Here is a 15471-nt window from a genome sequence, read left to right on the forward strand (position 1 = left end):
GCGTGTGAGAAAATAACAAAATGTCAAAACATCATAAAAAAATGTGTTCAATACATAATATTCCTAGAATAGTTTTAAAAGATTTTTTTAAATATTTTCAATAATTCTCAAAAAAAAAAAAAATTACTTTCAATAAATCTTAATTAAAATAAGACTGGAAATACTTTTCAATGATTATTAAATAAAAAAAAAAAGAGTGATTGGAAAAACGAAATAAAAAAAAGAGTACATACACAGGGGAGATAAGCATGAGGGAAAAAAGACCAAGGAACTGATTTGCCTTGTCATCGCTTCCAGTAACACTACACCACAAGTTAGGAAGTACGTTAGCTGACTATAACCATTTCTGATAAGAATTTTTGACATTGGATTTGAAGAGAACCAAGTGTCGGTAAAGAAGCAGTCTCATTGTAACATGTTTCACAGGCAGGAAGCCCTTGCAAAGAAACACTGCCCATGGAAATTCTACCCAAATGAAGGGAGAAAAGAAATTTTTTTTCCATTGTGCTAGTAAGATGAGTTCTTGCTGTGAATGTCTTACAAGGAGGAACCAAAAATTGGGGTACATTCAAGCACCTTTTATTCAATCCCAGACAACATTGGGTGTACCTGCTAGTTTACTATAAGCCACAATTAATGGTGATAAAAAAAAAAAACAATTGCAAATTTACCTTATTTTTTCCATTTACTATTTTTTCAAATAGGACAGAAGCTTTTTGAAGAGCTTCCATTAGTTTTTGAAAGTCTGTAAAAAAAAAAAATCCAAGTCAGATTTTGTAAAAAATATTCAGATTGAAACAAAAAAGTAAAATTGATTTATACAAAAATCAGCATTGCCTGGGAGTATTTTTTATTTATGTGTCTTTTTATGCTTTAAGGATAAGCTTAGTTGTAATCACCTCAGAGGAAGATTAAATATGGACAGTAATATGGAGAAGTGTGCAAAACAGAGCCACATTAAAAGAATGGATGAGAGTTCTTGGGTAGAATTAGAACCACTGACCAAAGAAAACATGCAGGATGATAAGGATGCACTTGAGAGAAAGAGGGATAATTAAAGACCTGGCCTGAGGGTGAGAAGGTAATAGTACTGGAAGGGGTTTATAAACAGTCACAACGGATGGAAAAAAAAGTATTTGTGTAAGAGACGAGCGTGAACCTATATATCAGATATCAGGGTTGGTTGGTTGGTTTTGTTTTACGGCATATCAACCCTTTTCAGGTTATTTAATGCCAAATCCAGTGATTTTTTTAGAAAAATTTTTTAATAGAATATATTTTTTTTAAAAGTTGGTTTCTATTTAACCCATAGTTGGGACCTTAACAGGTACTACCATTCTGGGTCAGAGTGGACCTGGGAGCAATGGCAATTAAAAGGTGGCTTCACACTCCCTAAAGCCCGCAAGGTAGGGCTTCACCATCGGATATAGTTTAAGGACCCAGATATCAGGGAGAAGGGAAGAACAAAATCTTTTGATATGTTTCTGAATTCTTAAGATGATGATTGATTATTCGTATTATTTGGATTCTTCGGACTATTGTTTTCATCTTTAGTGTACTTGTCATGTTTTGGTTAATGCAACTTAATTCACAATTGTATTTTTAGCATTGTCCGCACAAACGATTGAACCTTCAACCTCCAGAAAAGTGTAACTTTGCAACTGAATTTTACCAAGTACTTTACCCACTACACTACAGGTCCTTTTTCAAACATAACTCAATCCCCAAACCAAGGAATATTTTAGCATTTATTTTATATGATTAAAATACATAGAAAAAAAAAATTAAAACAAATGTTGATCAACTCAATTTTAGTATGAAAAAGGAAATCTAGTGACAAAAACTGTTAAGAACTTCCCTCACTCTCTATCTGTTCTTAAAACTAAATGAAAATTCTATGGGCAAGGTTTCTTTCTTAGAAATGTCCGTCTGTGGAACACAATACCATGGGGCAGCTTCCCAGCTGACTATAACAGGGTCATGTTCAAATCTAATGTAAACAAGTTTCTGTTGAGCCGTCCTCTTAAATAATCTATCCATATCGAAGCTCCACCATAACTGATCATGTTGTCTCACTATCTACCTAAAACTTATTAACTCTGGGCCTTGGTAAAAAGTGACCCCCAACTTCAAATAAAATGCAAACATAATTATTGACAACAATCCAAGATGAAAAACTAAAAATTACTTACCTGTATCTACACTGAATCCTTTATTTAGTTTAATGTTATCAGGGAAACCAACTTCTAATAAAGAATGTTCAATTATGGCAAGACCGAAATCTGAAGAACACAAAACAAAGTAATAAAATTATTGATTAATCTGTTATTAACAAATTAAAAATATTGGTTCTAATTCATACATCTCCCTGCCTAAGAAAAAACAAAAATAAAGAAAAATCTTTATGATGTACATGATTGAAATAAAATATCATACACCAAAAATCATGTAAATTGATCAAGTAATTATTAAGCAAATCTGAATTTTTTTCCAATGTTCTGCCTCCCCATATAAAGAATGGCTTTCTAAAATCTTGCAAAAAGGAGTTATATAGACTTGCAACAAAATGGCTACTAAAAGCAGGTTCATTTTAGTCAATTTGATTCTAAAAACGATCTCCGTTAACATAACATTCACCATTGAGGCAGGAGGTGATGGTAGTACAGTAGTTAACAATACGTATTGACAACCTGGGTGTCTCAAGTTTGAATCCAGTTCATTTCACAAAAATCACTTTTACTTAGGATGTTGGCAACCTTCACGTGGTCCCGTGTGTAAGTATCCAATGTCTTTCTAGAAAGAATTCTGACTAGAAAAATATCAGGGAAACTAATGCCAACAATAGAATCTTCGGATTCACACAATATGATGATCATCATCGAGATTGTTTTTTAAATATTGCTGATATTTGAAATTTAAATACCAAAAACAAAGCCATTAAATGGCATACAAAAGATGTTTTTTTTATCTTAAATTTCACCAGAGAAAATAGGTGTTGTTCCATATTTATTTTTTATTTAAAGAAAAAAAAGTCAACCTGTAACTGGAAGCAGTATCCGTTTCAAGTTATCTCCATCCTTGGCTGACATTAAAGCATCACGAATTCTGCAAAAAGACATTTAAAACAATCAATTAAAAAAAAAAGAATATTTTAATCTGGAATGCAAGTGGTCAGTGCCAAAAAAGTTAAAATCAAAATAAATTTGTCAATTTGCTGCCCCTTTGCTCCTCACTAAAGAGACTGATCACATATCCTTCCTTCACGTCACTTCTGGAGAACAATACTCCCACTTTTTTTTTTTGCTATGTCACTTTCATCTCACTCCTCATATTACAATATATATATATATATATATATATATATATATATATATATATATATATATATATATATATATATGTATGTATTTAAGCACGTCTGATTGAACATAACAGAGTTATTCTTTTTCCCGATTTTTCTGGATATCTTTTCCATTCACTGAGCAGTCATTTTTTATTTCAGCTGACATGTTGTATAGAATGGCGCCCAAACACTGTTGTTTAGCCATATTCTTCTCAAGTGCTTTCTATCACGAAAAATCAGAAAAAAGAATAACTTTGTCGTGTTCAATCGGACGTGCTTCAATAATGACTTGCTGCCAAAATATATATATATATATATATATATATATATATATATATATATATATATATATGATATATATATATATATATATGATATATATTTTTGGATTTTACCATCATTGGATACTTTACCTTTCACCAGACTATCCATTCACGTGTAATCACCTTTTTCTTCACCATATTCCCTCTGCTTCACTTTTTGTTATCAAGTAAGATCTTTGACTTACTTGCAGTTTCATTCATCAAATACTTTTGTATTTAAAATTCGATCCCGCATTTTGCTAATTCCTACCCTCTGATGAGAAGGAAAGTATTTCTTCAAAACTCTGCAGATTAAGGACTATCCACTTATCAAGTGTTTCCTTTTCAGATTAAATATGTTTTTAACTCTTTTTCAAAGTGTTTTTTAACATGTTTTATTAACTGTTTGCTCTTAGGTTAATATTTTCCAGAGGTGAGGCAACCAATGAGCTTTAAACAAGATTCATACAAGAAAATTGAAAAAAAAATTTTCATTACAGACTCAACTTTTGTATAAGCAGCATTGCCTGAAGAGGTCTCTAGTTACTTGTAACTGACTGACCAAAACATACTCATGAATGTGTAGTGACATATAAATGCTTAAGTAAACCAAATAAAAAGTATATATATATTTCTGTGCCTAAAACTAAACAAAAATTCCACCAACAAAGTTTCTATCATCTATGAAATAATACCACTGGGCTGCTTCTCGGTTGACTATAACATGGTCATTTCAAGTCCAATGTAAACAAGTTCTTGTTGAGCTGTCCTCTTGACTTTGTATGCAATCATTGGGTTTTGCTGCTCTCCGTGTCAGAGGTAAACCTGTAATTTTGCAGGCCTAATGAATAGCTTCAAGCAATGAAGGGGATTTCATGTAGATCATGCGTCTGTGGAACACCATATCTCAGGGCTGCTTCCCAGATGACTATAATATAGCTGTTTTCAAGTTCAATGCATACAAATTCTTGTCGAGCCATCATTTTAAATAATCAAATTTTACCCAATTTCCACAAATCATTACGGTGTGGTCTCCCAGCCACCTAGGGATGGTGCACACCATTTTTCAAGGTTACGGTCAAATGTCAAGGTCATAGCCTATATATATATATATATATATATATATATATATATATATATATATATATATATATATATATACTCTCCTACAGTTCACACCAGTGAACCGATCATTACTAAGCCTGATGTGATGATGGTCCCCCACCTAGGGATGGTACACACCATTTTCTGGTCAAGGTCATAACCTATGTATATATATATATATATATACTCCTTTATAGCCCACACCTCTGGAACGATATGACCAAACCCGACATGATAATATTCTCTGACCTAGGGATGGTGCACACTATTTTTCAAGGTCACATGTTAAGATCGAGCCTGCTCGAAGTGTGGGTATCTTTGCTAGTGGATAATATTTTAGTGTATTTAATGAACTCAAATAGGAAATAAAGTTATATGATAATATTGTTTTACCTAATAATTTGATTAGTCTGACAGACAGTTAATATTATAAAAGACATCATGCAAATTAATCACTCACTTTTCTGGCAGAATTTCTTTGGCATCTTTAGCAGTGTCAAGTCGATATTTTTCTCGGACAACAAGTTTCACATCTTGACTTTCATCTGAGCGCGGTCGAAGGATATTCAGAATTGTATAGTCATGATCTGTCAAGGCTATGTTACCCTGAAGAAGACAAAGAAAAGAAAGATTTTATTTAAAAAGAGATTGATAAAAAATAATTGAAATTATTCCTAAACTTTATTGCATGGTGACACATTATTGCACTGTTTAAATTCTCATGGCATACATATCACAAAAATAAATATTTCCTTCTTGTAAAACCTTTTTATGCAATAATAAAGTTTACTTTTAAGTAGTGTTGGGACGATTCCTAAATTTTTTCCGATTCTGATTCCAGGAAAATGTTGATTAACGATTCCGATACCAAGTATGATTCAGATTCCGATTCCTGTGGAATTGTTGTTTTGAAATATACCATTATATAATCGAAAGTTTTGTGTAGCGAAAAAATTTGGTACAGCGAAAAAGTGGTAATACAATTAAGGGAATTTCGAAAACGATTTGATTTTTTTCGTAAAATTTCTTTCATTGAAGATAAAAGTCAAAACAAATATTTTAATCATGAATTAAACATACACCATGAAATTAATAACAATTAATTTCAGGAGTTATTTTATATATTTAAAAAATATAAAGAAAAACTAAGTCATGATTAATTCAACAAAAATACAATAACATCAAATTTCAAGGGGAATAACATGTTTTGTTTATCTTTTGATATTCATTTTTTTGTTTTATTTTCTCTTTATCTTTAATAACTCTTTAAAATTTAACATTTTTTTTGCAGTTTATTCCACTTTCAAGAATATTCTTATTTCTAAATGAAATTTAAAAATAACTAATCTTTGATTAAATTTTTAGCCTTTTATATTCAATCGTCTCAAATTATTCCTATTTATTTGACAGACGGAATTTGATGTATGATGTTATCATTATTATTTTTTTCATTTTTTTTGCAAATTAGTCCACTGGGAAAATTATTCCTTATAATAGGTAATATTTAATAGAGGATTGATTCTTTAATCATACATATGCAATCTGCATAAACTTAAATATCATGTTTAAGCATACTGTATGATCAGGCAACGTCAGGCATCCAGTTAGCTTTATATTAAAAGTGAACTCTTTGCCCTCTGTTGTTTACCTTGATCAAAACAATATTTTCATTATCTGTCCATACACTGACAGTTAAAAACAGAGAAATATTCAATGGACATACGCTCAGTGACAGACAATTAAGTACGTCCTCATTTTAAAAGTATTTCTTTTTGTAGTTATTATTTAGGTAATAAATGATTATTATTTTGCATCTACAGAATCATTTCCATCAATTTATTTCTTCATATTATTATTTATTTTATACTAAAAGAGAATAAACTCTTTGCCCTTTGTTATCTCCCTTCATCAAAATGAGATGAGGTTTCAGTTGACAAATTCATGGCTCCGTCAACAGAGCAATACTGCACTTGTACCTCTACAATGTAAATATTATTGACCAACTCGAATAGCAGCAAAATCACACTTCTTCATTGTAAATGTTCACAGATACTGGAAAATTTTCTATTGTCTTCTTTTCTTGAACCATTTGCCTGTGGAATTCCCTCCCTGTTTCCTTGACTGTATAAACATAAAATTTGAATGTAATGTGAACAAACATCTTGCTGCACAACTGCCACTCAAGATGACGCCCTATAAATTTGGTCTTTAATACCCCTTACATCTTAGTGAAAATATGGTGAATAGAAGTTTATAAATTACTAGCATGAGCGCCCGGCATTGCCCAGGTTTTTGAAGGTGTGTGTTGAGCAAAAAAAAAAAAGTGGTAGTAGGGTAGCAGGCTCGAACCCATACCGCAGAGGAGGAAAAGAACGGGAAAAAACGTGACATCTTACAACCACTGCCAAACCGGAAGTGACGTAGGTTTAATTTAAGGCTAGACAATCAAAAAGAGGGGGATGACTTTCGAAAATATCGGTGAAAAAAGCGACCCTCCCTGTAGGAAAGTGCCCAGTTGAGGATGAAGAAATTAATGTTTTTAGCCAATTTCTTGGTATTTGTCGTCTGAAGGGTTGAGCTTCAATACTGATCTTGTGAAAATCCAACACCTCTGTCGAAAGTTTTAGGCAGACATGCAAACATACATACATACATTTATATATTGGTAGCTCAAATTTTCGACCCAAACCGATTAAAAAGCTTGCCCTATCTCTGAATATCCTTTATGTAAAATTTCAAATGTTTAGACCAGAAATTTTCTGAGTAATTTGGTAGAGACCGCAGACGTCAAATTTTTTTTTAACTTTGACCCCTTAACATTTATTGTTTTGGGCTCAAATGAAGTTATTAAGTTAGATCCATGTCAAGGAACCTATATCTAAAATTTCAAGTGTTTAGACCCAAAATTGGCGGAGGAGTTTGGTAGATTTCTCAAAGGTCAAATCGTTGAACTTTGACCCCTTAATAGCCAAATTTCTAGTCAAAAACAAATTACAAAGATTTTCCCAAATCTCAGTACCCTGTATATCAAATTTCGAGTTTGTAGACTGAAAATTGACAGAGTTATTGCGTAGAGAAATGTACACAGACAGAGACACTTTCACTTTTATAAATATATAGATTTTTTTTTAAGAAAGAACAAAAAAATTTTTAAAGAGATAATGAAAAAGATTTTTAAGAGAGAATGAAAAAAAATTTAAAAGAAAGAAAAAAATTTATAATAGAAAGAAAAAAATTTTAAGAAAGAAAAAAAATAGAACAAACCAAAGATAAATAGCAGAGTAATATGGAACCAGCATTAGCAGAGATCCACTTTTCCCACTTTCCTATTTTAAAACCAGGTAGATTTACATCCATGCAAAATTATAGAAAATACGTACCCGATCATACAATTCCAAAATCACATGGTAAGCAGCCTCACCCGAACCAAACTGCAAGTCAACAATTCGATCAATGCCCAACTGTTGAATGGATTCCAGACGTCTACCACGGATGTGCTTCCTCAGCTATACATGAAATTTGAATGAAAAACATAATTTAGAACACGTCAAAAATGTTTCTTTTAAATAAATTAAAATAATCTGGTCTTTTCATTTTGATATTTTTTCTATGGATAGATTGATAGTTGAATGATGATGAATACTGTGAGAAGATTGAAACTCTCCACATATCACCCAACTGAAAACAACAGCTGAAACAAAAAAACAGCAAATCTTCCCTTGTCAGAAACATCACTCATGAATTGTGAGGACTAAAGGACAAAAATAGGAGGGGTGGATGACAAAAGTAAACAATATTACTCACACCAGAGAGCATCATATATCTTTTGTTGCAATATTTTTGATAAAACTAAGAGGGTACAATTCCACAAAATTGGAAGGTTCTATTCATAGACAAGGGTGATAGGAACTGACCAATCAAATGGAACCATGCTCTGCTAACAACCAATCAGAAACCAGAATCACTCAATAAACTATACTGGATATTTTAAAATTTGCACACATAATTTTTCGTGTCCACACGAGAAGTAATTTTGCTCTTCATCTGCAAACTTTTACAGTTCAAGACTTGTATAGATCGGCTATCAAGCAGGAAACCCTATTCACCATGTTAGCTTCGACAGTTCAAAGCTAACATGGATTGACAGCTGCCATTTTGTTTGGAACAAAACTTCTCTCTTCTTTGGAAATTAAACTGAAACAAAAATGGTTAACAACTCAAACAACTTAATAGAGCCACAATTTGCTGATTCATGGAGTGCCGTTGTCACATTTGGGTTGATGCATCTAGTCTCTCACTCTTAGACAGCAAGCTCCATCTTCTGTTCCATCACCGCAATGTTGCATGCCTGTGCCTGTATTTACAAGTACTTAGAATGTGTTGATGAACTCATAGCACTTGTGATCCTCAACATACATACTCCTGACTAACCCAACAAGCAGCTAAATCAAACCCCTTCACTGTTGAGGTCCCTAGATGCTGGAAAAACCTTCTACTCTAAAAGTTCCTTCCCTCGGATTGCTAGACTTTGGAATTCCCTCCCTGTTTCCTGTTTCCCTGACTGTACTAACCTGCTGAAGTTTAAATGTAATGTAAACAGACATCTCACTGCTCAACTCTCCACATTCCTCTGTTAGACATGATCCCAAATAGTAGCCACTTACACTGCAAGTAGCAATATACCTTGTTTGAGTGAAATGGAGTTAAAAAAACAAAGAAAAAAAGAACACGGATTCACTTTCAACTCCTCATCAGTGTGGATAGCCATTGACAACGACTCCTTTCACCACATTTTGCAGGGCTTGTGTTTTCTGCCAACACTTCAATCTAAAGTCTCTGACCTATTGCAGCGATGCTTCCAATAGACTGAACTTGTAGCTCATCACTTAAAGGGCTAATTACTTTGTGATGTAATCTTTCCTACCTCTTTAGCCTGGATGGTGCAAGCATATTTTTTTTTTTTTTTTTTTACATAGGAGTCACCACTTATCAAGGCCCAGAGGCCACTCGAGGATAAGGTTTAAAGAGTGTACAGTAGTCAATGAGACAATATCATAGTAATCGCTAGTAGCCGAAATTTCTCATGAAAGTTTGGCGAGGTGGAACCATAGATTGGAGCTTAGATGAGCACTTACCAAGAAAATAACAATAAAACAGAGACAGGCTCGCAACGTCTCTTCTATGAAAAAGAGGTTGCAGGGAAGAGAAAAGGGCATCTCTTACTAGGCTATGAAGTCTAGTTTGAACTCTGTCAAGGCAGGATAAGATCTTTCTAGCAGCTTCTACCCAGATGTGGAAACAATACTTCATCCTTGGATGTACTTGGCTCTTATATAGGTAGAGAATTGCATTAGATGGAATCATGATTGGTTAGACATCTTGTACGACCTTGTCCAGAAACACTGCATGTAGACCACCATAATTTGAGATGAAGTGCAAGCCAGGGATGAAGCTAACTCATGGAAAGTGTTCAACTGAGCTTCAATCTATGGTCCCCCCTCGCCAAACTTTCACAAGAAACACTCGTCTAACTGTAAACACTATCAATAATTTCCCCCACTCTTTATCTGTGCCTAAACCTAAACGTAGATTCCATGAACAAAGCTTCTTTCTTAGAACTGCACGCCTGTGGAATTGTCTTCCGTTTTCCTGCTTTCCGGCTGACTACAATATGGTTGTGTTCAAGTCTAAAGTAAATAAGTTCTTGATGAGCCGTTCCATATAAGTTATTAAATTTACCAAATTTTCATTACTAATGATTACTATATTGACCAATTTCTACTGTACACTCTTTAACCCTTATCCTTGAGTGGCCTCTGGGCCTTGATAATGCCGTGATGCCTTTGTAAAAAAAAAAAAAAAAAAAAAAAAAACTCAGTCTGACCAGACTGAACACCAGTGCAACAACAGCAATATGGCTGATCAGCAGCAGCACTCACCTTAATGGATTAAACCGGTTTCCTCCAAAGAAAGGAGAAAATGTCATGGAAATATCAAATTCACAAGTACTTCCCAGTTGTTTGTATATCCCATTTGGTAAGATGAAAATCTTAGTTTTTTTTGTAGTTCTTGTAGGGAGGTGTTGACATCCTCCTACATACTGCACTTGATATTTCCAAATGGACAACTATATGGTACCAACCAGACTCAACATTGCTTAACTTTGGTGATCTAACAAGAACAATCTGTCAACATGATTGTATCGTATATACATGGATGGTGGCTCCCATAGAGTTCATCAGCCATTTGATAACTCTTGGTTTTAGTGATACTGGGACAAGCTAAAAATGACAGACAACCCAAACATGGAACCAATAACACTAGTTTACATAGTAATAGTGTTGTATTTCTGCTGTGTCAGAAACCTTTAAAAATATTTTTTATTATCAAAGATATGTCAATTTATTTGTTTAATAAATTGCATACATTTTTAATGTTCTAAATTCTCTTTTCATTTTATGCTTAGTTTCTTAGTGGAACCTAGTTATCTCCCCTGCATCAATGATGCCTTTAACACAAGCAGCAAAACATGGGAGGAAGTGATAAGGATGGATTTTTGAGAAAGAGGGATAAAGACTAGCGAGAGATGGGTTAGTTTGGAAGTCAATTTGTAAAAATTGTTGAACACATGCAAGTATGTAAAACGGACACGATGATGATGATGATGATGATGATGAATTATATCAAAAACATTAATTATTCAGATTTTCTTCAAGATGAAGCAGAAAAAAAATGTCAAAATTTTCACGTAACAAATGAAGGTTTTATTCAATCACCTGAATTTAATTTTATACAACAGAAAAAGCAGGAGAGTTTCTAGTCAATGTTTGCTCTTTTCGACTTTTGGTTTCTGCTTCTTAGAAGATGAGACAACAGTAACAAACAAGATATGGTCTCTTTTAACTAATGTTCTCTCAGATAAAATGAACCCCCCTATGTTAAGAATGGCTTTCTTGTCCACTTGACCATGTCTAATTATCCAGCCAAATGAACACCAGAAACCCGAAGTCAAAAAGAGCAGAAAATCTTGACTATAACCTACACGATAGCAGTTGAAAACAACAAAGACAAAAAATTTTCATATTATTTGGATTCTTCAAGCTATTGTTCTCATCTTAAGTGTTCTTTCCACTTTTTGGTTGATGTAACCTCCAACCTTCTCAAGGTGTACTTTGTCAAACTTGGGAATCTGTATGGATACTGAATGGAACTCATTATTTAATCTAAAGGCGTAAGATGATTTTGTTTTATCAGCGATGACCATGTAGAAGTCATAATTTTCAATTGTATTTGGAACATTACCCACACTGAAGATTGAACCTTCAACTTCAACTTTCAAAAGAGTTTAACTTACAATTGAATTTTTAACAAGTATTTTATCTGTTACACCTCAGATTTTTGCAGACAATTGTTGTAGGATTTTTTGTTTTTTGAACAATTTTACTTTTGACAAAGATTTCAGAGTTCAATAAAGGACCCCTGAAGAAGGCCAGAAATTATATCAATCAAAACATTGTGAAAATAACACTCAACATGAATATAGTAATCCGAAGGATCCAAATATTACAACTCTCATCTCAAAATTCAGAAACAAGAAATTTTGTCAGAAGAAATCCAGAGTCAGAAGTCAATAGTCATCAAGTTTTGTAGGAGTTGGTATATTTAAAAAAAAAAAAAAAAAAAAAACCATGAATTGGATTTGTCTCAACCAACCACTCCTACTCCTGATAGAAATCAAATGACGATGAAGAGTATTGAATTTTGTCAGCATCGACGTGTCTCACCTTCATGGCAAATCCCGAGGGTGCAGCATGTTTCGGCCATTCAAATTCTGTACTGTGAATGCGGACACCAGATTCAATCACCAAAACTGCTTTTTGGTCTGGCCTGCAAAATGAATCAAAAAAGAAATTCATACAAAAAGAAATGTTAAAACCTAATCCAAAAAACACACAGGACAGATGAGAGAATGAAACATTATTCACGGGATTCTGCGAAAATTCCATGCTTGCTGTCTTCATCTACTTGCAGAATTTACCATTACCGATATTTGGGGATTCTAACAGAATAAAGGTCAGTTGGTATCGATAATAACTGGAAATGTGACGACAAGTGAAAATATGAAATGTACAGTGAAAGAACGATTTTATGGTGATAGCTGTGTTAAATATCACAATATTAAGAGATGGAGGAGGAAAAAGACACTGATGTCTCTTGAAAGAGACAGACTTGAAAGGGGCTTGAGGGTGCAACATTTTAACATTAGATAAATTGTTTGCACGTTTTTTTTCATAAACATGTACTCTTGCACATGTGTGATCAAGAAAACAAGTGAACAAAACAAAGTCTTTTATACACACGTGCGAGTGAGTTTACACATACTTTTTTGTCATTGTCTTCTTTTATCGTTTATTACTTGCCGTGATCCCCTTGTAGTTATTGATCTCCAGTCTCTTCTGTTTAGCTAAATGAATGAAACTACTTATGTATGGAAACACAGAAGACTTGCTGAAGTTTTAAAGGTTTTATTAGAGAGAGAGAGAGAGAGAGAGTTTGTTCAGGAGAACTAAAATTAATTTCTTCTTACTCATTCTTCTACTTGGGAATTGAGAGACACAGATGGGCAGACATTGAGGTGACATTCACTTAGACTCTCTATACGTTGTCAGTTTAATTTTGTCTGTCTTGCTTCACAACTTAGACTGACTTTTAAAAATTCTTTTGTTTCTCTCCTGAAAGGTGTGACATCATCATATCCTATGATTCAACACTTGCATTTCTAGCAGGTTTTGGCTAGGCAACTAACCTTTAATCCCCACCTCACTTGAATCACATCAGCTAATATCAAATATCAAATAAATAAAGTCTTTTATGCATACATTGCACAGAGTGTTTATACATGCTAGTATTTATTTCATAGTCCCTTCCTTTACTGTTGTTCATGACCGGCAGTTTCCTGTATGGTTGTGTCATCTAGTGGCAGTTGATCGGTTGTTTAACTAAGACGCATAAAGTTACGTGTGTATGAAAGCACTCTGGAGACTTGCTGTGTTTTCAAGATTTTATTTGGAGATAGAGAGAGAGAATGCTAATGGGAAGAGAGAGACTACCAAGGCTAAATTTAATTCCTTCTTACTTGTTCTTCTATTTGGGAATTAAGAGATGCAGATGGGCAGACATCGACGTGAAATTTGCTTAGATTCTTTCTACATCGTCGGCTGAATCTTGTCCGTCTCACTTCACTACTCAAACTGACTTTTAAAAATGCTTTTGTTTCTTTCCTCGAAAGTGTGACATCATCGCCTCCTATATTTTAACACCTGCATTTCTAGCAGGTTTTGGCTAGGGAGTTAACTTTTGACACACATGCTTCAATCACTCTACCTGCAGCTGGATCTATTTCCGTTTGCTGCCAGGTTATCCTGGCCTGTACTAATATGATCCTCTTCAAAATTCATACTAGTTAACAATCGCTACTTACTGGCATAAGTCCAAATGTATAATAATAATGAGAGAGAGACTAAATTTTGCAAGCAGCTTTAAAAGCTTGATATAGGTTTAATAACAACTAACAGTATCCAGTGTAAATTCTATGATTGCTGTCTTCATAATTAACTGCTCATGATATTTCATTTGAAATAAGACATTTATGTTAGATTGAATGATATTAAAACAATAATTGTTTCTTTCTTTTCCTGGAAAAATAATTACAATCATCATTTAAATGTTCTTTAAATAAATAAAGCAAATGGGTAATAGCAAGACCGTCTTAAAAGACAAGATGGCCGGTGGGCAAAAATAATTTAATCTGCTGATGTCATCACAGATAGTCCTTAGTTGCTTGACACCGGTAGTCACTCGTAACTCGTAACGTCTTGAATCAGTGTAATATTTCTTTTTTTATTAAAATGCCTTCACGGTGCATCGTTCCAAATTGCCGAGGAAATTATTGTAAAAAAAGTGACAGTATTTTCATTTTCGAAAATTATAATGCAGTAAAAAAAAAAAAAAGATTTTACACCATCTCCATTCAGTAAGTTTTAACGTGCTCCCCCCCCCTGTATTTAACACGATGTAACTATAATTTAATTCAAGATTATCATCCTAAATTTTTTACCATTCAAAAGAAGAAACTTCAAATAAATTGCTATTAAAAAAAAATTTTTTACAGCATACAAAACTAATGAAAATGCGAGACAACATCGACTCTTTAAAACACGTTCTTTTGAAGAGACGATTTTTTTAAGCTGTTGACACACATGTTTTAAAAATCTAGTAAAAATTAATTTTCCTGAAATTTTTCAATATTTAAAAATAAATTATGCCGGCTGATAAAATTTTTAAACTTTTTTTTAAAGCTAGAAAGATAAAATTTAAAAATACTTATTTTTATATATATATATATGAAACTAAACTAAAAAAAAAAAAAAACGCGCATTCACTCGTGGTCTTACAATTCATTTCATTAACGTAATTGGGTTTGTATTACTGTACACATAGATTCGAAAAAGTTGTCAAAAAACAAATATATAACAAATAAATGTTATCAAAGGCAAGATAAGTTACTTTTCTACCAAATATTTTTCGTGTTTTTATTCAAAGTAACATGTTTATTCAGCTCGAAAAACATACAGTGTTTACCGATGTATTCGAAAATTCAAGATGGCATCTGATTCTTGACTGCTACTGAAAGCGATGATAAGTTCCTTCACTTTTATTGCT

The 15471-nt window shown here is 33.2% G+C and overlaps 1 protein-coding gene across 1 annotated transcript in view; it reads right to left on the minus strand.

Annotated features, from left to right (window-relative positions):
* The window catches only part of LOC145256202 (ribosome quality control complex subunit NEMF-like), a 121736-nt gene that overhangs the window by 98657 nt on the left and 7608 nt on the right, over positions 1 to 15471 (minus strand). The window contains exons 3-8 of the mRNA XM_080114815.1: positions 12534 to 12636; positions 8130 to 8255; positions 5210 to 5355; positions 3038 to 3105; positions 2193 to 2282; positions 672 to 745 (exon numbers count right to left, since the gene is read on the minus strand). Of these exons, the coding sequence (XP_079970941.1) occupies positions 672 to 745; positions 2193 to 2282; positions 3038 to 3105; positions 5210 to 5355; positions 8130 to 8255; positions 12534 to 12636 (607 nt within the window). The remainder of the gene's footprint in view (positions 1 to 671; positions 746 to 2192; positions 2283 to 3037; positions 3106 to 5209; positions 5356 to 8129; positions 8256 to 12533; positions 12637 to 15471) is intronic.

The sequence above is a fragment of the Euprymna scolopes genome, chromosome 32 (assembly GCF_053919585.1).
Source record: "Euprymna scolopes isolate OS-2025 chromosome 32, ASM5391958v1, whole genome shotgun sequence".
In the NCBI taxonomy this organism is placed as follows: domain Eukaryota; kingdom Metazoa; phylum Mollusca; class Cephalopoda; order Sepiida; family Sepiolidae; genus Euprymna; species Euprymna scolopes.